Source organism: Anser brachyrhynchus (assembly GCF_964034855.1).
Source record: "Anser brachyrhynchus genome assembly, chromosome: 3".
Lineage (NCBI taxonomy): Eukaryota > Metazoa > Chordata > Aves > Anseriformes > Anatidae > Anser > Anser brachyrhynchus.
In genome coordinates, this window is record NC_137696.1 from 51,133,483 (window position 1) to 51,155,223 (window position 21,741).

Below are 21,741 nucleotides of genomic sequence, written 5' to 3' on the forward strand. Positions count from 1 at the left end.
TTCCCCTCACTTGTTATTCACTGCTTTCTCGTTAAGGTGGTGCACCGAGATTTGAAGCCAAGTAATATCCTCTACATGGATGAGTCAGGAAACCCAGACTCCATCAGGATCTGTGACTTCGGCTTTGCCAAGCAACTGAGAGCGGAGAACGGGCTGCTCATGACTCCCTGCTACACCGCCAACTTTGTCGCCCCTGAGGTAGGATCGTCTTTCAAAGCTGTGACTAAGGGGCATGGCACAGAAAGCTGCCCTCCATCCCTGTCGCCCTTTTTCTCACTGCCTTTCAAAGAGGAGCGGGGCAGAAAGCAGGCTACAAGCACTTTTGCAGCTTTTATTATCATACGTCTCCTGTTCGTGTCAGCCTTCTCGGGCCGGTCGTTTCTCTGCTGACAGAAGCCGGTGTTGGTCTCGTACTGACATACAATGTGCTTTGGGCCCATTACCGGGATAAATAACATTTTTCCTCTAGCTGCTTCTGCTCAGAGTGTTTCCCCTCCAGTGCATTGCATCAGAACATAGTAAGGCTTAGATGGGAAATCTTGATATCAGGAATAAGACTCGAAAGAAGTATCCATGGTTGAAATCCTTACAATGCTGAAGTCAGTGGAAGCTTTGCCATTGATTTGGTTGAGCTCAAGAAACATCTCTCCTCTTGAGCTTTTCTAGCACCAATCCCCCTGTTGGGGGGGATGTAGGAACTATAGTAAAGATAAGAAAATTGTACAGGTCTTGAAACTCCTCTCTCTCAGGCCCACCTGTCTATCCTTACACTCATTTTGGAAACAAGGGTTGAAATTCTTTGTGGTTTCAAATCTCTGGGCTTCTTATCCTCCTATACCCATTTCTTATACCTTACCCTGCAGACCAGCTCATGGGATAACAGGCTGTCTGATTCGGGTGGAACAGACCAGAACTGGCCTTCCCTTTTCTGCTGAATTGCAACACCTTGGGGTTCTCATCCCTAGCTGCCCCAACAACACCTGTGAGAGGGAGGAGAGGGCTGCTTTCCCATTTTTACAGATGGGGAAATAGAGGTGGGCCAAATAGCTTGCCTCAAGCCTAGGGAAAGGTGGTTTTGCATCACTGGTGAGCACTGCTCCTTTCACTCATGCCCACTGCAGTGGGGTTTGGTTCCCACAGCTGGTTGGATTGTTTTGTCCTTTCACTGTGTTGGGTATGTGATATTTCATAGCTGCTTCCTTCTAATGAAGGACCAAGAGGTTATTTTTCTGGGTTATTTTCTATATCTTGTGGCAATGCTCATCAACATTTTTTGTATTTGCAATACATAACTTCAAATGAGCATCTACTTTTGCTTGTTGCAGTCCCTGTAAGAAAAATGCAAAACTATTGTCTTTCAATACTTCATCTGTCCTCTGCTCTCAAATACCACTTTCTCCCAGTTGGTATTGTTCATCAATCTTTTCTGCCCCATAACTGTCCTCCACCTCATCTGTGTGGATGCAATTGGAAAGTGAAAAATGGGGTGATCTTTCTGTACATTTTCCTTTTGTGATGCCAAAAGATACAGGAATGAGAGCCTTCCAGCATCAGAAAGAGAATTTGTTAAATTGAGACCATTGCCAGGGGCAGTATAAATTCAAAGCAGATTTTTTTCAACAAAAATATTCAATTGCCAAGACAGATTGGTTTGATATTTTATTGCTGTTTGGTTGTTGTATTTTTTTTTCATTTTAGATACTGGAGTGAGCTGTGTAAAATTTATCAAAATAAGTTCTGGGGCACCATAGCATTTTAATTTCCAAACTGAAAATTAATTGTTTCCAAGATTTAAAGAACTGAGTTTTTCTCCAAGATCCAATGTGATTAAAATAGGTGTAGCTATTTTTCGTGATGGGCTGTTTTGTACAGTGTCTGTAATCACAAACATTGCCAGACATTGTTTTTTCAGGTTCGCCTCTTCCGATTTGAACTGAAAGCAGAAATCATGGTCCCAGACGTTTGTGATGAGTAAGACAGGTCCAGCTAATGCAGGAAACGCTGGAGACTAGCTGAAACATTACCAGAACTGGCAGAGGGCTTAATAAAGCCCTAAGTTCTTTTACTTTTTACCTGTGATTTAATGCTGCCCTCCAGCCCGGACCTGACTTGTGCGTTCTCCGAGCCCCGCTGCAGCATCTGCAGCGTGCTTACGGCACTCAAACGAGAAGGCAGAAAGTCAGCCAGGCTGATGGCACAAGGGGACAGTGGCGGAGGAATGATGACATGTTTGCATACTCGAGTCTCCCTTTGTTGTGGAAACATTTAATTTGGGGTTTAGATGAGACTACCGGAAAAGCTGAAAGCTCTCCGAGAGAAAGAAGCACTCTGCCACCTAGCGCGGGCCGTGTCGTTTGCAGAGAGAGAACAGCGAGGCTTGGTCAGGGGGAAAACCACTGCCTACTGTGTCGCTGTAGTGCAGCAGGGCCATCCAGATAAAGTAAAAGGACCTTATTCTGCAGATTTCTTACAAAATCCGTGAAGATTTTGTGTGTGTGTGTTTTGTTTTGTTTTTTTTCTGGCATTTGAAATGATAAGATTGTTATCTTCTGTGTCCATACACATCCTTCCTTGTGTCACAGTTGAGAAAAGCCTGTATTCATAACACTGTTAATCCAATAAATCAAAACATACAGAAATAATAAACATCTGAATAAGCATCTGAGCCATTGTCAGAACTGAATGAACCCAGCAGAAGTTCGGTCCTTGGCACCACGACGCCTTGCCATGTATGGAGCTAAGAACCAGGTCATGCGCGTGTTTCAGACCTCACCAAACACTCTAGATGAAGTAAAACCCTTCTACATGGTAAATTTTTCAGCATCCACTAGACTAGAAACTCACTGCATCTTTTGCAAAGCTCTTTCACTGAGCTTAGATTTCTTGCTCTCAGATTTGTTTCAAGACACATGCCTATTATTGTCTGAAGATATCTGCCCCCTAAGGCAAAACCTAATCTTTTTGGCCAACGTTTCCAACACTTGATCCTGCCAGCTTAACATTCTCGCTTTAACCACAGATGCATAAACCTGCTGGAGACATTTTACAATAGCAGTGCCATTAACTAGTGACTCTCGCTGTCCACTGTTGTTACCTGTGGGGTGACATTGCTGCTGATGAGAAGTAATTGCCACCAAAGCCTTCCTGGGCAGTGGCACAGAGTGAACATCCCTGTTAGCTAGCAGAGTTGTTTCAAACTGAATGATAGCATGCAGCGACACCTGCCCATCATTTGGAGTTGTGTAACCACTTGCTTAATAGCCTACTCCTCTAAACTTCATCACTGCCCCATCTTTTTGTCATTTGCTTTTGACTCAATTTTCCTTGGTAATTTGAGGAAGGCCAGTGATGGCGGTGAAAATGTAACTGCTTAAGAAGCAACAAGTATGCCCACACCAAATGATAAATGTTGGGCATTCAATATCACACATAAAGCAAAAAGAAACTGAGCTTAACAAATAGCAAAGATTTTTTTTTTCCATAAAGCGTAACGTAATAGAGGGCCAATGAATACAAGTAATAAAGGAATAGAAACAATTTTAACAGCCACAGAGTACACATAATCTGCAGGAGAGAGGCAGAAGCAGGATTTTTAGCAGCTTTGTCAACAGGAGAAAGTACATTTTTTTCTCCATATTTTTTCAAGGTAGCAAATGTTCGCTCAGCAGCATACCTGGCAGATGGTTGCTTTACCACTCATCAATTGTAAAATCTGTCAAGGCAACATATTCTGAAACTCTTTTTTTTTTTTTTTTTTTTTTTTTTCTGGAAACGCTTGGTCTTTTTTGTGATAAACTCACAATAGCTGAAATAAATCCTGGGTACTAAGCCCCAGGGTCAGAAAAAGACTTGTTGAATTTGTACATTCCTTTTTCATGTGTGTTGCAAAGCAATAATTTATCTACCAATCCACCAGAAGGGGACAAAACTCTCCTTGTGTGTCAGAATTGAAGTTAATTAAACAGAATGGTCGTTTGTTTTTATGAGCAAGTGGAAGATCCAGAGATGGCTCCTGAGACTTTCAGAGACTAAAAGAAAGAAAGTTCTTTCCCTAGCCTCGGCAGTGCTCTGTAAGTCAGTGACTTTGCTTTCACTTGGACCTGCACTGACTCAAACAGGCATTTCTTCTGGCATGCATTAGCATAAATGAAATCCAGATCACACCCTTACTGGTCTGACTGTCCATCCTGTACCAATACTGAGCCTACTCAGATCTCTGCTGAGTACCTTGGGGTTTGTTTTACCAACGTGGAAAAGGGATCAAGTTTCAGCCTGTTACCTGTTAAGCCCAGTCTACATGTGGCCACTTTTCTTAAACTAAAAGTAAGATAAGAATAAGCCTTTTAAGTTTTCTTTGCAGTTGTCATGCATCTGTACTAGTCTGACACTAAATCTGAGTTAATGAGCATCCGTTTGCTCTGCCAGATCCAAAGCTCAGGCGTGCCTACCACTGTCACTCAGCCCCGTGTTTGTTGCATCCACAGTGGACTTGGTGACCTCCACGTTAGGAGGACACAATTCAAAATATTAACTAGATTTCTTAAAGAAATGTTTTAAAACGTTGAAGTAAGCAGAGAGGGTTGCTCTGCTTTGCTGTGTGGTAGGTGGTCAGAGAGATGGTCAGTTTGTTGAAGGCCAACAAACCATCAGCTCCATCGTGGTGGAGGTGGCAGCTGTGCTGGGCTTGCACACCAACCAGCGAACTCCAGTCTGGGTCACACCTTGCCCCACGCCACTACCGAACATTTTGCTCCTAGGGCAGTCACCTATTCAAGCCAGACATTAGGGCAAGCCCTGAAAATATTACCAGATACAATCCCTGATCAGTTCTTTTTGCAACCCATAAAAAAAATCAGAAGTGTGGGTTATCCAATTTTCACCCTTGTCTTTTCTTCACGTAGGTCCTTAAACGCCAAGGCTACGATGCAGCCTGTGACATCTGGAGCTTGGGGATCCTGTTGTACACCATGTTGGCAGGGTAAGTGGAGAGGTTTTCCTCCAGAGGGCATACTTTAGCAGTGACCAAGCCAGAGAGGAGTCATAAACAGAGAAGGCAGACTGGCTGTCCTCCTCAGGGAGATGTGCTCAATTGTATGAGGCAAAAAAAATAGATGCCAAGACCTAGAATTAGAATAAGTTTTTCCAAAACATATAAGTATCTTTGACACTTTAAAAGTAGCTTAGGTTTATAACAGCCTGGGCTAGTAAATGTTCACTGAGACGTCTAAAAGGTCACTCACCACTTAAGTAACATGAAAGTTTTACATCAGAAGAGTAATTTAGGAGTGGCGTGCAGAGAGCCAGGTCGTGGTCACCTCACCCGTAAGAGGAGATTTATTCACTCCTCTTAATACATGTATTCTCTTCAGCTTCATTCTTCTGTAGTTGTTGTTACTGAGGTATTTCAGCTCCTTCAAAGGCTAAAACAAACAAAAACAAAATAATTAAAAAAAAAACACAGTTTTCAGAAAGAACAGAAAGTAAATGAATAGATCAGTAAGAACAGCAACAGGCAGCATGATTTTGATTAAAAAACTACCAATGGCTAAAGTTAAATATTGGCACAAGAAGGCTGGAAGATTGAAATAAGCGGAGAGGGATAAGAATAAGATATGCTGGGTGAATGGGAAACACAGTGTATGAAGCCAATCTGGAGTTATCAGACCCCTGCACTTCATTTCTTTTGCGGGCTGCAGGGTATGGTATGTGTTTATTTATCCCAGCTAAGTGCAGCTTGAAACTTTTCAGTGACCTCTGACAGCTCTTTAGTCTACTTCATGATCATTCAGCTGGCAAGACAGCAAGAAGCTTGGATTCATTCCTAAATTCATACAGGAAACAAACCAATCCTGGCATTACGTTATTCATGTTGCTTGTTTTGTGGCTTTCAGAAAAGGTGCCAGGAGTTTCTGTCCCATTTATTTTGTTCCTGAGTACAGGTGTGTTCAGCATTAGCTGAAATACACTGGGACTTTCTGGAGCAGTCTCCCAGTCTGCTGTGATCCTCTCAAAAATGCTGTTTTTACTTAGCTCATGTCATGGATTTGCATTGGTACGCAACCAGAATCAGTGAATAAAATCAACACATTACTAACAGTCACATCACTTAGATGATTGTATTCAAAATATTTCATTTTAAAATGTGACTGCAAAAAAAAAAAAAAAGAATCCAAATATATTTGAATCTGAAATACGTATTACATAACTTAGCAGATCCTAAATTTGCCACCAGGTGCTATTAAATTGTATCTCGCCTTTTCTACACTTAAAAGAGAAAATAGGAGTAATGTGATCAGACGTGCTGACTTTTTAGGTGCCACCACTGCATTAGGGATGCTCTTGTTCTTCCTTACCAAAGGAGAGAAGCAGGAGCTGACTGTTGTTTGCACTCAGGATGTTATTCTCCTCCCGTCATCACTAAAAGCAGAGAGTGCTCAGACACTGAAGATTAGAGTACAAGTCTGGATCCTATTAATACTTGATATTGCAGCAGTGGTAATGACAGACTTTGGAGTATTGGCCAGTCCTGAACATTCACCGCATCCTTTTCAGTAGTTACAGCATGGAATAACAGCGGGATCTCTTTGGGCTGAACTTCTGTGAAATCTGAAATGTTCTTGAAAGTTAGAAAATACAGTGTGAGGAATTGAATGTGCCAGGGGGATAGGAAGCTGTGGCCAAACCAAGACGTCTGTTTAACAACCTAAAAACCAAACTGGCAGGTTTCCAGAAAAGAAAAGACAGATGGAAGGGAAGATATAAAAATCCCAGATACCCTCTTCTTATAAATCTACACAGCTGTTCAAGACTGCAGAGTAAAATTTGGCTTGGTAAATTTCAGTCAGTTGCAAAATCTTACCACTTGTCACTTTATGAAGAAAAAAAAAAGGGGCCTGTACATGTGGCACTGATTTTATAAAGCTGAATACATGTTACTACTAATTTCTGTCTGGCTAGATCAGAAAGATTTTAAATAACCCATTGCATATAATTTGTTTTGTCCAGTAGACTTGCACATTGTGATTTTGTGATTAACAAAGAACTGCAAAACAGACTACAGAGTTCTTTTTTCCTATTTTTTTTTCTGTTTCAGATATGAAGTTTTCTCCTTTATTATTTTTACCCTTTGTTCCCATTATCAAGGTTCTTCTATCAGCAATAAAACTGAGTAAAAATGAATAAAGAAAAAGTAAAAACCTGTGATTTTTTTTTTTTAAAAATAATATTACATTGCTTAAAAATAAGAATGAAATGGAAATATATGTTAAAAAAAGATCTTTCTTTTTTCATTTAATATGAGGAACCATTGTACTGTGTAGCTTGAGTGAAAATGAAGTAGCTATGGTGGTCCATTCTGGAAGCAAATTCCTGTTATAATCAATGGTATTTAATATTAGATTCTAGAAATTATATACCTGCAAATTACACTTTTTTTTTTTTTTAATAGGTTCACTCCTTTTGCAAATGGACCAGATGATACCCCAGAGGAGATTCTGGCCAGGATTGGCAGTGGCAAATATGCACTTACAGGAGGAAACTGGGATTCAGTATCTGATACTGCAAAGGTCAGTGGATGCTTTCTCAGATTTTTTTCTTGTTCTCTTAAATGGAATCGCAGTCTGCAATTGTAACAAACTTAGAGATAGTCAGAAGGGTTATTTCTCAGTGTCTTATGAAATAAGAGCTCAGTTGTCCATACTACTCTGAATTAAATAGTGCTAGGAATATCGGTAGTTTATTTCATTAAACTAAGGCATAATATAGTACTATCAATTACACACACTGTCAAAATTAAAATTGCACAGAACTGTTTTGTCACGCAGCTGAACTTTTAAAAGCAGGGTAGGGTAGTCAGTGCCACAACCACATGGTCTCTATGTGAATCACCTTTTTCTTCCTCAAACTTAAGCATGAGCAGGCAGTAAATAAGGTAGCATTTTTAACTTACGTACTGTCTGCAGTTGAGGCTGCCCATCTATTACAAAACCTGAAAAACCCAGGAGCTGGAATTCAACTGGTGCTGAGACTTTTGGACACAAAACCATGCACTAGTCTGTGAGACAGGCGGATGGGCAGGAAAGCTGGCAAGCTTACAGTTGTCTGGCATCAATTAGAAACTTTGACACAATTTTTATATTCCCTCAGGAGATTTCAGTTTTGGCAACTGGCAGTATCCAATGGAAAAACATTGATATATTCCACCACAAATCACAAGCAATCCTAGCAACTTATTCATCTTGCTAACAGCACCTATGAGACTCATTGTCAGACAATGAATTTTTCATCAGATATCCGGTTTGGAAATTAAGATATTCCGATGTGGTAGAGCTGGTATCACTGAATTTTAGTTGCCTCGAATGTTTGATTTCTGTTCTACGCTTCTCTTGTAAGCAGGCTCCAGAGTCAGTGAGGAGATGCCTCCAGATGGCATCCTCTCTAGGTAGCATTTATCACTCCTACAAGGTCACTAATAGTTGTTAACACTCTCTCGGTAAGCTGAATACCTGCCACATTATCTTTTGTTTGGATTATCAGTTGAGAACTGAATATTACACTTGAATATTTTGAAGATCACACTTTACATTTAAAAACAATAAAGCGTATCTAAAATGCATCACCCTCTCTGTTCAGCATGCTGATGACTGCCATTGGGAAGATTTGGGTAAATCCTGCACTGCTAGTAATTACTTTTTCCTTTTTACTGTCTTCTTCCCTTTAAACCCAGGACATTGTGTCTAAGATGCTTCACGTAGACCCTCATCAGCGCCTCACGGCAGTTCAAGTGTTAAGACATCCGTGGATAGTGAACAGGGAGTACCTGTCTCAAAACCAACTCAGCAGACAGGACGTTCACCTGGTGAAGGTACGTCCCACACCCTTGCTTCTTCCTTTCTTCCAGAAAGAGCTGGGATTTGTATAAATATTCTGGAAAGTGATAAAGGAATTGGGAAAATAGTTTGCCACAGAGGCCAAATTTAATATGGCAGTAGATTAACAGTAAAGCTTTTTGACCCGTCATCTGCTTGATATTTTTAACTTCCAGTTACGTTATAATGAACTGGTGGGAGTCTGCCCGTCCTGCTACCCACTGCTTTGAATCAGAGATACCCCAGCTGTCTCCCAGCCAGCGGACGCTGTGATCATTTTGTGGAAATTGTCCCTGCACAAGGGGATTGGATAGGGAAAGGGAGGGGAGAAGCATGAAAGAACTGAATTTGAGCCCTTTTTTTTTTTCTCTTTTTCTATTTCACAGGGTGCAATGGCAGCCACTTACTTCGCTTTAAACCGAACACCTCAGGCACCAAGGCTGGAGCCTGTATTGTCCTCCAATCTGGCTCAGCGGAGGGGCATGAAAAGACTTACCTCAACCAGGTTGTAGCAGTACCCCAAGAGGCCTCTTTGGAAACTCACAGTTTATTATTCGACAGATTCATCTTTACTTGGTTAGTAGAACTTTTTTTGGACACCTTGCATACGAAATCACCAGAACTAGCAGAAGCCCAGCGTAAGGCAAAGTTTGCCTTTGCTCCATTATTTCTTTTACATTCCAGCCAGGATCCTGAGTTTAACAGCTTCATGAAGATGTGCCAACTTTGCTGGTAGCTCTGTTTCCTTAATGAGATAAAGCCAAATAAAGTAGACGTGCTCCATCCTTCTCTCCCTAGGAAATACTATTTTTAAGTCTTGAAGATGTTCCGTGGGAACATAGTTTTCATTTTGTTTCTCAAGAAAAGCACTTTTTGTAATGAAGACGCAGTCAGGTTTGAATGTTCTCAGCAGTTCCTTCAGGCATCATGACGAAGTGGCTCGGCTGGTCATCCCTAAATACCTACTGATCTCCACTCGCTCCAGGAAGAGTGAAGGCTGCAGAGACACATGGATGACATCTTACTTGAAATAAATGCTATATGACATGAAGGAGAGAGAGCTGCCGGTGGTGAAAATACCCTCTGATTTCAAGAAATCTTTTGCACTTTGCCCCTGCTCTCTCTGGAAGAAAGTCAGCAGTGCTTGAGGAGGAGCGCGTGCCGTGAGCTTGACTTACTTGGAGGCCTGGCCCACCAAGAGCAGAAAGTCTCTGAGAAACTTGGTCCTCCGAGGAGGTTGTGGGTGTCATGAGACTGTGGGAAAGCATTCGTGTAAAACAGTGGGAGTGGGAGCCTGTGGGTCAGGGGACACAAGGGTATCTGGTCTTGGCTAGCAAGGAGGAGAACGGCAGGCGAAGCCACCCACGGCAGTGTGATGGGGAGCGCTGCTTGGGGGAGCTGACGTGCAGGTGCTTCGGAGGCTGACCAGGGTTCCCTCTGAGGGAAGGGGATGGTCCCCCACTTGGGGGTGGTCCAGTAGAGGGTCTGTGGGTGCCTGGGCTGCAGAGGGGCCAGGCAGTGTGGTGCAGCTGCCCTCCCATAGTGCTGATCCCGCTCTGGGCCTCCTCCGGTGCCCCGCTCCCTGTCCCTCCTGCCCACGGGCAGTGCCCGCTTCTGAGGGGCCCAGCCAACTCTGTCACGAGCTTTAATAACAGTACATTATGAGGAGAAACAGGAGGATGCTGTGCTTTTATATTTATATAAATATATACACGTGTATTTATATATATATAAAAAAAGAATCTGTACCTAATACCTGGATTTTTCAGGTTCACGGAAAGAAAACCTGTTTGAAAGGATCTCAGCAAAATGGACCTTTTTTTTGCATTCCCTGAGCTATTTTTTTTTATTATTTTTCTTATCCATTGTGGCATATGGTGGTCACAAGCTGACCAAGATTCTTCTTTTTACTGCATTTGTTAATTTTTGTTTTCCGAGTGAATTTGTCACCTCAGATGCTTTGTGGGAGAAGCTAATGTGCTATGTTGGCTTTTTTTCTGTTGTGAAGCGGGGGGGAAAAAGGAAAAATGTGAACATGGAGCTTCGTATGCTAGAGATGGCAATTTTCCTTGCTGGGTAGTTTGCGCACTGTGGTGCCAAACTGGAATTTCCAGACCATGGCGTCGGTGTCCAAGGGAACGAGGAGTTGCATTTGCTATAGCAATATGCTCCCTAAAACGATCTGTGTTCCAGTGTTGACTGAACTTTGTTTGTTTGCATTAGTCTATTTTTAAATTTAAATTTATTCTTAATAATTTAAACCAATATTTAATGTTCAGGTTTATGTGCTGTGCACACAGGAATGCTGCAAAGCAGCTCTCCTTGAAGCCCTTCTCTTTTCTAGAATAAACAATGCTGTGAAACTTCACAGAGAGGATGAATTGGCTTGAATTGGAGTGCGTGAACATGCGCAGGTGTGTCTATGTTTATCTACACAGCAGCAGAGAATAATATACCTTAACTGGCTAAGCTACCCTGGCTAAGCTGTGCTCAGTATCAGCTTTTTGCTGCCTTTACACTTTTCCTCTCACTGGAAGCTAATTAAGTCGCACGTACTTCTGCTGTCAGCACACTGAGAGGTGAGTCTGCAGGCAGGGGATGTCCTGGCTGGTGCAAAAATGCTCTGGCCAGGTCCCTGGAAGTGATTTCTGTCCCGGAGGAAGGCAAGATGGGCACAAGGATGCTAAGGGCAATCTGGAGGGAGGGTTGGATGTTCTGGTGTCCCAGCTGATTTGTGCTGTTTCAACAAAATGTCTTTTAACGTGTAATTGTATGTGGGCAGAAAGAGTGTTGTAAATATTAGGTACAGTTTTTGTCTCCCCTGGATATTTCCTGTTCATCTTTCATTGGTTCACTTTGGTTTCTCTTCACAGTCGTTGGAAACAGTTTGATCCCCTCTTGATATTTATTCAGTCTTAGGTTTTTGAGCTTTTTTTTTTTTTTTTTTAATCTGAATATTGTTGTAGGCCAAGCTTAGAAGATGCAGGTCTTCCAGAAACTTGATGGTTTGAATCTGTTCCTGGTCTAGCTCTTCGAACCCACCTTCTATATCCCTATTAATCATACAAGGTTTGGGCTGTGTACAGAATGATATATTTTGATGTTCATTAATTATTTTCCTTTAAAGGCCCATAAATTACATATACTGGTTTTTGATTACCAGGATTTTGTTGCCAGTGCATGTAGAGGTATGCACATGTGTGTGTACATGTAAATACACAAAAACATGCAATCTCAGCTTGTCCGAATGAGAAGAATACCAGTATAGTCGGTGCTTGAAGAGATACTCAGAGGAGTTGGGTCTGTGGTGTTCTTGAAAATCTGACACTGAAAACAGCAGTGGTTGCTCTGGGTGTGGACAGGCACGTGGCTCAGCAAGCAGCTCTGCCCATTGATGAAGTTGTTGTGTGGGGCCTCCCCTCCACCCCAGCTATGCATCCCAGCAGATCACCCCACACACAGGCTTGCTACTGGAGGTGCTCTTGTGAGGGTTTTTCTGATTGTTTCAGTCAAAATGAACCCAATTAGTCCATTTCCACAGTTGTTCTGGCTGATGCAACTCACTTGGACTGAAATACAAGAGCCTCCGTCAGCAAATTGAAGGCACAGTCACTCCTGCTGGCTTGCACTCATTATTGCAGACTGATAGCAGCTGCCACTTCCCCCAGCCCAGCTGCATCCAGGGGAAGATGCATGGCCAGGGCCTAACTGCTGCTCCGCCTGCTTTATACCAGCATCTCTTTTCCAGGCACCTTGCTACAGTACGCTCAGCAATAAGCATTTATTCTTTCTAGGAGAAAACAACTGAAAAAGGCTTAGCCTCTCTCTCTCTATATATATATATATATTTAATCTTAAGGGACTTTACTGAATGCTGTGCTTAACTCCTGAAAGTCTAAAAATCTCTTTGAATTAGATAACACCATCTTGCAGGTTATTAGTCCACAAAGCGACCTAGTGCCTTAGGCTATTATAAATAGTACGGTTCAATTTTCAAACCATTGAAGTGCATAAAGCAGTGACAGTCCAAGCCATCCTCACTGTGTCTGTCACAGACAGTCAGCTCTTCTGGAGAGGTACTTCACAAGCTGTCCTTCAGCTTACTAGAGTGGAGTCTGTCCAGCAGGGAGAGGGCATATCCTCACATTTTGTAGAGCTGGGTCCCGCCCCTGCAGCTCCAGGACTTTGAAGAAGCTAAATGGCCCTAAGACACAGGGAAGAGTTGCCCCGTTTCCTACACAGCACCGCAGCTTGTGTATATGGAGGGGTGTGGGAGATGCTGCTCAAAGGGAGGGCTGCCCTCACCCTGAGTCCCTCATGAATTTTTACTTGTTTAAAATCTGATTATTTTTTTTCCCAGCAAGTTTTAACAGCAGATAGCATTTATAAAGCCCGACTTTTTCATCAGAACACAAATAGCCCCACAGACACTTTGTAATCAATCTCTGCATCTGAAAGAAAAAGGAAAAAAAAAAAAGCCATCTGACAGTAGATTCTGGTTTGCATCTGAAGAAAACCAGCTTGAACAGCTCCCCAGTCCCTCTCCCGGGGCATGGGGCTGACCCAGGCATGGGGTGCTGGGAGGATCAGTGTGTGTCGCGCTTCCCCAAAGCGCAGATCGCCTGTCCCTGTGCTTCACCTAGCACTGCGTGCAGCACCAAGGCTGTTTTCAGCCGGACTTACGGCTGAACAAGTTTTAGACTGAGTTTGAAATGGATAATAAATCTGTTGGCCTAAAGGGTAGATCAGACTCTATTAGGAATCAACGTGTGAATCTTTAAGGCACAGAGAAAGGACAAAAAATCTGTTTGCCTGTGTAGTGCTGTGCCCCAGCACAAGGACTGAAAACTCGTACCAGGCACTGGTGCAGCTCAGTAAAGGCAGTTGCTGTGTGTCTGTGACATGAGTTATGGCCAGGCTCAGATCATCCCCGAAACCACTCCTGTGTGCAGTTTCGCGTGCCGCAAGGGTTTCTTATGCCACCGGTCCCCAGAGCTGCAGCCAGTGCATGCCAGTGCTGAGGCTAAAAAAAGCCAGTCACTCTCTCTTGACCTTAGCTGCTTTCTGTGCTTTCCCACCTCCCTTATCCAGGTCACGGTGGGGCAAAGCAAATGTGTCCGAACAAGCGGCTGGGGACAGCAGCAAGGCAGCAGCGTCTTTTCTGATGGCAGCGCCGTCAGCACGCTGCTGAGTCGCAGCTCGGGTGCCACCCGCCTCCCTCTGCATTATGCTGAGCCAGGTTCGGGTGCCCCCGGAGTCGGGGCAATGCACGGCTGGGTTTTTGTAGGGAAGCGGGTTACCTAAGCCATGCTGTGCACGCAGAGCAGGAAGGCCAACCAAGGCTTCGAAGTTCACCACGAGTTCACGGAAACTGCCAGTAAGCGGGAGGTGTGGGCTTACAGGTGGCATGCCATGGGGAGATGGTGCTGACTGTGTGTATTTTGGCCACCGGTGAGCTTGTAAAGAAGATAGGAAAAATCCTGGCATTTGTCTTGAAATAATCCATTATTACAGAGGAAATTCCCAATTTTCTGGAGTGTGATGGCACTCTAGATCCCTCGCAGGAGGAAGGCAGACAAACATGGAAGGTAAAACGGATTACTGCAGCAGAAAAGGAGGTATCTTAGCTTCCACAACAAAACAATTTTCATTCTTTTTTTTTCTTTTTTTTTTTGAAGCTGTATGTTAAGATGTTTGTAGAAAAATTGCCAAAGCAGACAATTAGAAGCAAAATTCCCTCTCTGAACATCTGCAGACTGCTCCTTTAAACAGGAGCCAAGTGAGATCCAGGGTCACGCATCTGAATCCTAAAAGACAGACACACAGCACAACTGGCCAACCAGCGCAGAGATCCTTTAGATTAAAATAAAAAGATTTAAAATAATGCTAATCAGGTGTTTTTATACAGTTAATAACAAGGGAAAATGTGCAAGCCCATTTTTTTTTTCCCCCTTTTGAAGTACACATCAATATCCTATAGAAGTGTGTACCCTGACATGCCAGCCGACCCTGCTCCTACAGCTCCACGCTGCCCCAAGGTGTTGGGGTTTGGCTGCCCCCTCCACAGCTGCCCACAACAGGCACAAGTAACAATCACACATCCCCTCGGATCCTGACAGCAAAACTTTGTGTATTTTTACTCAGAAAATGAAGGTAAAAGTAAGGCTCTTGCTGTGTACATAACTAAAATCCTCAGCGTTTAGGTGAAGTGTGGGTGGAAGCCTATGCAGAACAAGAATGGTGTGGAGAAAATAAAGTCATGTTTGTTCTTAGAGACAAATTTCAGCCAAAACCAGTTCATGAGTTTTGTGAGCCTCGGCCTAGCATCTCCGTGTGCAAGTGGGTGACAACACATGCGAGTCAGCCCGCTAACCAGGCATCTGATCATGCATATAAGTGCTGGCTTGCGTGTGTAGGTGTTTTGCAGCCTAAAGTTCAGAGTTTCAGAATTGGGAGTGTTGTATCCACCTGCGTTGTGCTAACCACAACGTTCAGCGTTGAACTGTACAACCACACATTCTTGCGCAGGTATAAACAGTTGCAGATTCAGTTCGTGCTCCATTGTTTCCTAAATGGATATGATGGTCATAATTTTCAGACATCATAGACTGAAAGACAAATGGGGAAAATGTATGCTTTTTGGATAAAGGAGAATTTTGAAAGGGGAGTCTAGAAATAAGCATTTGGAAGTATAGAACATGAAAACCAATTGCTAAAAGATTGTTTCTGATTTGTTCCTTGTAGCCAAATCTTTTGCTCCTTGTAGCTAAATCCTTCCTCCCTTATTCTTGTTGTATTTGTACCTTATTCTGTACGTGGCTCTGGCGCAACCCAGGGCCAGCTCAGAGCAGGGTCCTCCTGGTGTCACAGCGGTGGAGTGTGGCCATTAGGTGATGACGTGTGCAAGGGGTTTACTTGGGCAGTATTAAATGAATCTGTCAAAATACGAACCATGATCTAGCACTTTGTTTACAGGCTCCATATTCATGTTTACAATGATTTCTGAGGCTCACGCTTTTTACGTTTCCTGTATGAAAAGGGCAGCCGGTGTACAGATATTTATTATGTTTACCAGCGTTTCCGAATAGATTTTTTTTATAGTACATGGTTTTATGAAGTGTAATATTTTTATAGCAGAACGACGATCTTTGGACTTTCTATATTGTTACATACGACTGTTTGCAAATAAGCTCTTTGCTCCCCTTTCTCTGTGCACTGTGTCCCGTGTTGCTGCTGCTACTGCTGCTGGCCTCAGCTGCTGCTGCCCCGCGGTGCTGTGGGCTGACGGTGTTGTGAAACTGTGCGAGCTGACTGCCAGGAGCTGTGACTGTGCCGAAGGGCTGGCTGCCTGCTGGGAGCCCGGCAGGAGGATGGGGAGCTGTGCTGTACCAGGGCAAGGGCTGGCTGCGGGTGGCCCCGAGGGGAAGCCTCAGTGCTCACCTTTGTCTGTACTGTGCCGTTCTGGCTTGGCATGCCCGTCCTTTCCTTTCTTTATAAAGAAATAAAAAAAAAGAAGAAAGAAAAAAACAAGTCCTGCTTGTTTTTGCATGACTACTTTCCAGTTCACAAGTGCTGGCCGTGTTTGAATGCTATGTGTAGGTCACGGTAAAGGCACACCGTTACCTTTCCAAGTTACACCTGGAGCTGGTACCTCCATGCAAGTACACTCAGACCTCTGATTTGGGAAGCAATGAGTAAGCCTTTAACCCCTCAGCAGCCTGTTCACGCACCAGACAAATTTGGGATTTCACTGCCAGACCAATGAGAGCATTCACACAAGCTGCCTGATGTGGATTTCCCTTACCCCTCAGAGACCTTCTGTGGCACGGTTCTTCTGAGAACTGCTGGCAAGCAGCCTGCGTAACCTCTTCTGCTTGCTGACCTTACCGGTGACCACAAAAGCAAAATCAGCCTCTCCTACCTGGAGGGCTTGGTTCTGCTTCCCTGGTGTTACCACTACCACATTCAGGTCCAAGGAAGCATAACCAAGCAAACTTGGACTTCAAATACATGGCATAAGATTTCTGCTCTGCTCAGTGGTAGCCTCATGCCTCTGTTCTCCTGCAAGCTGCTCCTGTCCTCCTCCCACTTCTGCCCTTTCTTTCTTTTCCCTGTCCCTAGCAGAAGCGACCCTTCATACATTGTGGTCCTTCATCACTAGGACACCTGTATGTCCCTTGCTGTCCTCTTCCTCCATGCCCCGGTGCCTGCCACAAACCATTCATCCTTTCCCTTACCAAGCTTTTCTCCCAGAGGTCCATCTTGTCACTCTTACGGCCTTTCCAGAGAGGCAGGGCAATGGCTGATGTACATTTGTCTTCATAGGCCCACTGGTTAACAAAAGGAGAACCCTAATCATGTACAAGAACATCCAAATGAGAAGACCAAGGGGAAAAAAAAAAAGCAAAAAAAAAGCTGCATCTTCCCTCCCCCATAATTCCTCCTTTAACATGACCATGGTCGGGGTAACCCCAGCTCAGGCACTGTTTGACACACACAGCTCTGCAGAGGACATGGCGAAGAAGCCATGCACAAGACCCTGGGCAGGCAGATGTGAGTCTTTCCCCCTGACCCCAGATGTCTTACATGTCTGGAGGCTTTCCCTATTCTGTGGTGTAGCACTTGCTGGTACTGATGCTGCTCCCAAAAGAGGAGAGCTGCCCAGAATATGCTCCCCTGCCTCATACAGGACACAGACCTTTCAGGAAATCTGCTTTAGCAAACATCTCAGATCACCGCAGCTACTCGTAAGTGACCATGACTTTTGTTCTGGATGGAGATGAATGCATTTTGTAACAGAAAAAAAAAAAAAAAAAAAAGTAGCAAGTAACTCCTCTTGTAATCCTGCCTTTTAGTCACCATTCATCCGTTTCCTTATATCTTCTCTTTTAAGGAGGTCTCATTTAAAGGGCAGCATAACTGCTGGCTGATGGCCTCAGGCACTGCAGTGCAGCAAATAGCAGGTAGTAACAACAACAGCTAATGTCTGAAGATCATGAGAAGCACAGATTTTGTGCTAAAAGCTATGGAGCAGAACTGAAGACAAGGATTTTAGCCTATGCCCATCTACTGGGATTAACCACAGTTCACTTTGTTGTGCACTGCCTGCTGAAGATGGCATGTGCCCATTTTCTGGATGCAAGGTGGAAGAAGGGAGTCTCCGGACTGGAGGGCTACTCGTGGTACTCTCGCTGTTTTCTAAACAAGCAAAGTTGGCCTGAGCCTGTTCTTTGTTGAGGAAATTAGTCTATAAAAGGCTGGTGAGTCAGTCTGTGGCGAGGCTGCTGGTTGGGCTGGCTTGGCATGCTGCTGCCTAATTGATTCTTCCTGTCCTTCAGGTTCTGCCGCCACCAGTAAAAATAGCCCTGGTCATAAAACCTCTCACCTGCCCCACAGCAGATAGCAGGCTTGAGCTCTAATGCTAGTCTCCTTGCTGCTGAAAGAAGGACATTATTGCATTAATGCATGTGAGACTTTTCCTAAAGGCCTGAATGTATGTCACCTGTTGGTATGAAACATTTCAACTTTTAGGGACAGTAGCTGTTACATTAGGGCCGTAAACACAGCAAACAGAAGCAACCGGTGTCTCGCTTCTTCAGAGAAGGGACAAGAGTGACCTGTTAGCTGTTACACGCTTTTGGCAGTGCTGACCTTTTGTCATGTGGAGCTCAGGTTTCATTTCAGACACCAGCCTGCTGCCATCTGCTACAGGGCTGCCGGTCACTGCTGTGGGGTCTGGAGACTAATACAGGGGGCAAGAACTCTGTCAGGGAATTAATAATGCTTCACACCAGCTATACCATACGGATAAAACCTGTAACAAGAGCTGGTAAACGGTGTTTCCCCCCCAAAAAGCAAAAAACTTACCAGCCTAAAAGCAAAATAAGTAGTAATAGTACTTGTAGTGCACTAATTCCTGTGAACCACAAGAGGGCCTTAAATAAATATATGCCAAACATGAATGAAATCTTCTAGTACGAGGAGATGATGACGGATCTTGAATAAGCTCTCCAAGTAGAATTACGCTGTTTTAAAGAGTGAAAAACAGACCACAAAACCTTGAGTTCTTAAATTCCCAATTCCTGGAGCCAAGTGATGGCTCGTGAACTGACAGGCTACATGCTGATTCTGCACATCCATGAGATGTGAGGTAAAGCTCACACCTAGCGAGAGCTGTTCCACCTTTGTGTCGAACACTGCTGGAGCAGCGTCCCTGAAGCATGACATAGCAGAGGTGTGTTTTGACCCTGCCAGGGTGCCCTGCCATGGGGTAACAGCCCCCCTTTTTAGCCCGAAGCTCTTCAGCTTCCCCTTACAGCTGGAAGCTTGCTTCAGGTTCCCAGGAGGCGGGATGTGCAGGTTGGACCAACACCAGCCCGAGGAAGGAGCTGACGGGGTTCCCTTCGCTGATCTGCGGCACCCTTGGCAAGCGCTGGAATCACAGGGTTTCCACATGATGCAGAGACAGTGTTCATGCCGCCTCCTCCTGAGCTTTCAACGAGAAGTATGAACTGCTCCGACCTCTGGACAACCTTCAGGGACACCCTGAGCAGAAAGCAGCAGCAAAGTCACAGGGTGCTGTCATGATAAGGGCATTCCTCTGCTCCAAATTTCCTGTTGGTTAGGTTTTGTGGGGCTTCCTGCTCCGAGTGAAAGGTTTTGCTTCGGGCATGGCTGATTATTCCCTGCTCACCCACGTGGCAAAGCTGGGCATGCAGGGCAGACTGTGCTCCTCTCCAGGCACCAAGGATCAGTAGCTAGGTATTGCACAGCTTTTGGATGTCAGCTCTTGTATTTACTTTGTAAGGCTCTCAGTGTAATAAATAAATACATAAATACATATATATTTAAGTCATTGAGAGGACTGAAACTGTAGCACTGCCACTTAGTATTAATGTTTATTGGCAAGATCAATATCCATATAAAAGTGATCCTCTGATTTCTGTGGGACACAATATTTCAAAGTTTTCTGATAAGTGAAGGACTCACACCACAGAGTTAGGTTGTCTACAGCGACCCATCTCACTTCTGCACATGCACATTTAGGATTGTATGTGTCTATTTTCTTAAAAGTATGCCCACCTAAATCAGTACCTTTTTTTTTTTTTTCTGCTGGATGTTGTATAAACCCAAGTGACTCCCTGTTGAGTCCCAAATGACCTTGTAGAAGTCCACCAGGACCTATTGTTTATTTCACTTTGATCCCAGCAGCTTTGGAAGGGACTTTGGTATGTTTGCCTTCAAGTTACTCATCTTGTATACCCATGGTTTGTTTATCCACTGTAGTCTACTGAAATCCCCCCCCCTTTTTGGCCTGTTAAAGAAATAGGCCAAAGGTGATGTCAGGGTCCCTATCTGGGTGAGCATCACCAGTTCAATCAAAGACAACCTTTGGCTTCCTCTCCTAAATCAGCAGCATCCCAGATACTGCCTGGCTCTCACCTTTCACCAGTAAATCAGAGAAATCTCAGCCCACCAAGCCAAAAAATGACTCTCCAACTGAAGCAGATTTAGCACCGCTGAGGATACAGTAGCAAGACCAAAGAGAGCCCAGGTATAATCTCACCTTTTCGGCTCAAAAGTGCTAGTCTGCTTGTTTTACTAAATCAAGCCTACCACTATTTGTGTTCAACGTTTTCCAGCAGCACAGTTCTGGGGAGCTGTTCTTTAGTTGTTCCGACAGTGGAGCGAAGCCCAGAACTGTACTTTTCCACCAGGAGCCATGCCCCTTCTGGTCACCCCCAGCCTCAACTGGGGGAAGCCAAGGTCCAGTGAAGCAGCGTGGTTAAATACTAGACATGAATTTATTAGTAGTGAAGCATACTCGGAGCCTGCATTTTTAAATGTCATCAACTAAATTTATATTTGTTCAGCTCCACAATGACCCATGGTTTCTGAGGAGAGGATTATACAACTAAAACGACTGTCACTAATTAACAGTGCAGCTGAACTTTGATCCCCTCCGTTTCTGCCATCAGTCAGGACCCCAATTTCAGTCTCCTCCTTGCAACCCTGGGGCATTTTTATTGGATAAAACACTTTAGGATGGCCATGGAAAACTTGGGAGAAACCTGTGACTAGTTCTCTACATGAAATATGTGTTTCAGCAGACTCTTCCCAAGGCAGGAACAAAAGCCCTACTGCAAAGCACCTGCAGCACACACCACCCACTTTTCAATGTTTTATTAACCCAATATTATTAACCCAAACAAACAAACATACAAATAAAAACACAAGATTAAAAAAGTATCAGCTGAAACCTCCCTCACAACCTTACCTGAGCTGTTCATGCTATGCCAACAGTGCTCTTTCCTCAGAAAACTGCATCTTCCCCCTTTATCCAGCTGGAACAACCAGCAGCTTCTGCTCTGCAGCCCAGCTCAGCCCCTGCAGGGAGGTGCAGCCTGCCAGGTGAGCACTGCCAGTCCTCCTGCTCTGCTCCTTTGGAGAGGGTGATTATAGCGATAAAGTGATTACATGTCATTTAACTGTAAAATAAGGTTTCCCCAACTGAGTGAAGGAGGAGATTTTTGCAATGCGGTGTTACAAGAAGCGGCTGTCTTACCCCAGCTGACCCGATGTAGCAATATAAGGTGCAGAGTGCACCTGATGAACAAGCAGGCTTCATCCCTTCCTCCCCAAACACAAGATAATCATCAACAACTGCTTGGAGGATACCAGCAGTGCAGTGGTGTGATATCAGAGACAGCAGTTCAGTCATTCTTCTTTGTGGACATTAAAAACAAAACCAAACCATTTATTATCATAGTAGCCAAAAATTATTTCTTTACCTAAGAAAAAAAGAAGTAAATTACCCAAGTAAAAAAGAAATAGTGTTACAAGTGTTCATTTTTAAACAACAATCACTGTACCC

At 44.0% G+C, this 21,741-nt stretch overlaps 1 protein-coding gene across 1 annotated transcript in view; it reads left to right on the forward strand.

Annotated features, from left to right (window-relative positions):
• The window catches only part of RPS6KA2 (ribosomal protein S6 kinase A2), a 302,905-nt gene extending 281,164 nt beyond the window's left edge, over window positions 1–21,741 (forward strand). Inside the window, exons 18-23 of the mRNA XM_080588462.1 lie at window positions 37–198; window positions 4,902–4,978; window positions 7,448–7,565; window positions 8,726–8,863; window positions 9,254–11,446; window positions 21,171–21,741. Coding sequence (XP_080444588.1) covers window positions 37–198; window positions 4,902–4,978; window positions 7,448–7,565; window positions 8,726–8,863; window positions 9,254–9,379 — 621 coding nt within the window. The 3' untranslated portion in view covers window positions 9,380–11,446; window positions 21,171–21,741. The remainder of the gene's footprint in view (window positions 1–36; window positions 199–4,901; window positions 4,979–7,447; window positions 7,566–8,725; window positions 8,864–9,253; window positions 11,447–21,170) is intronic.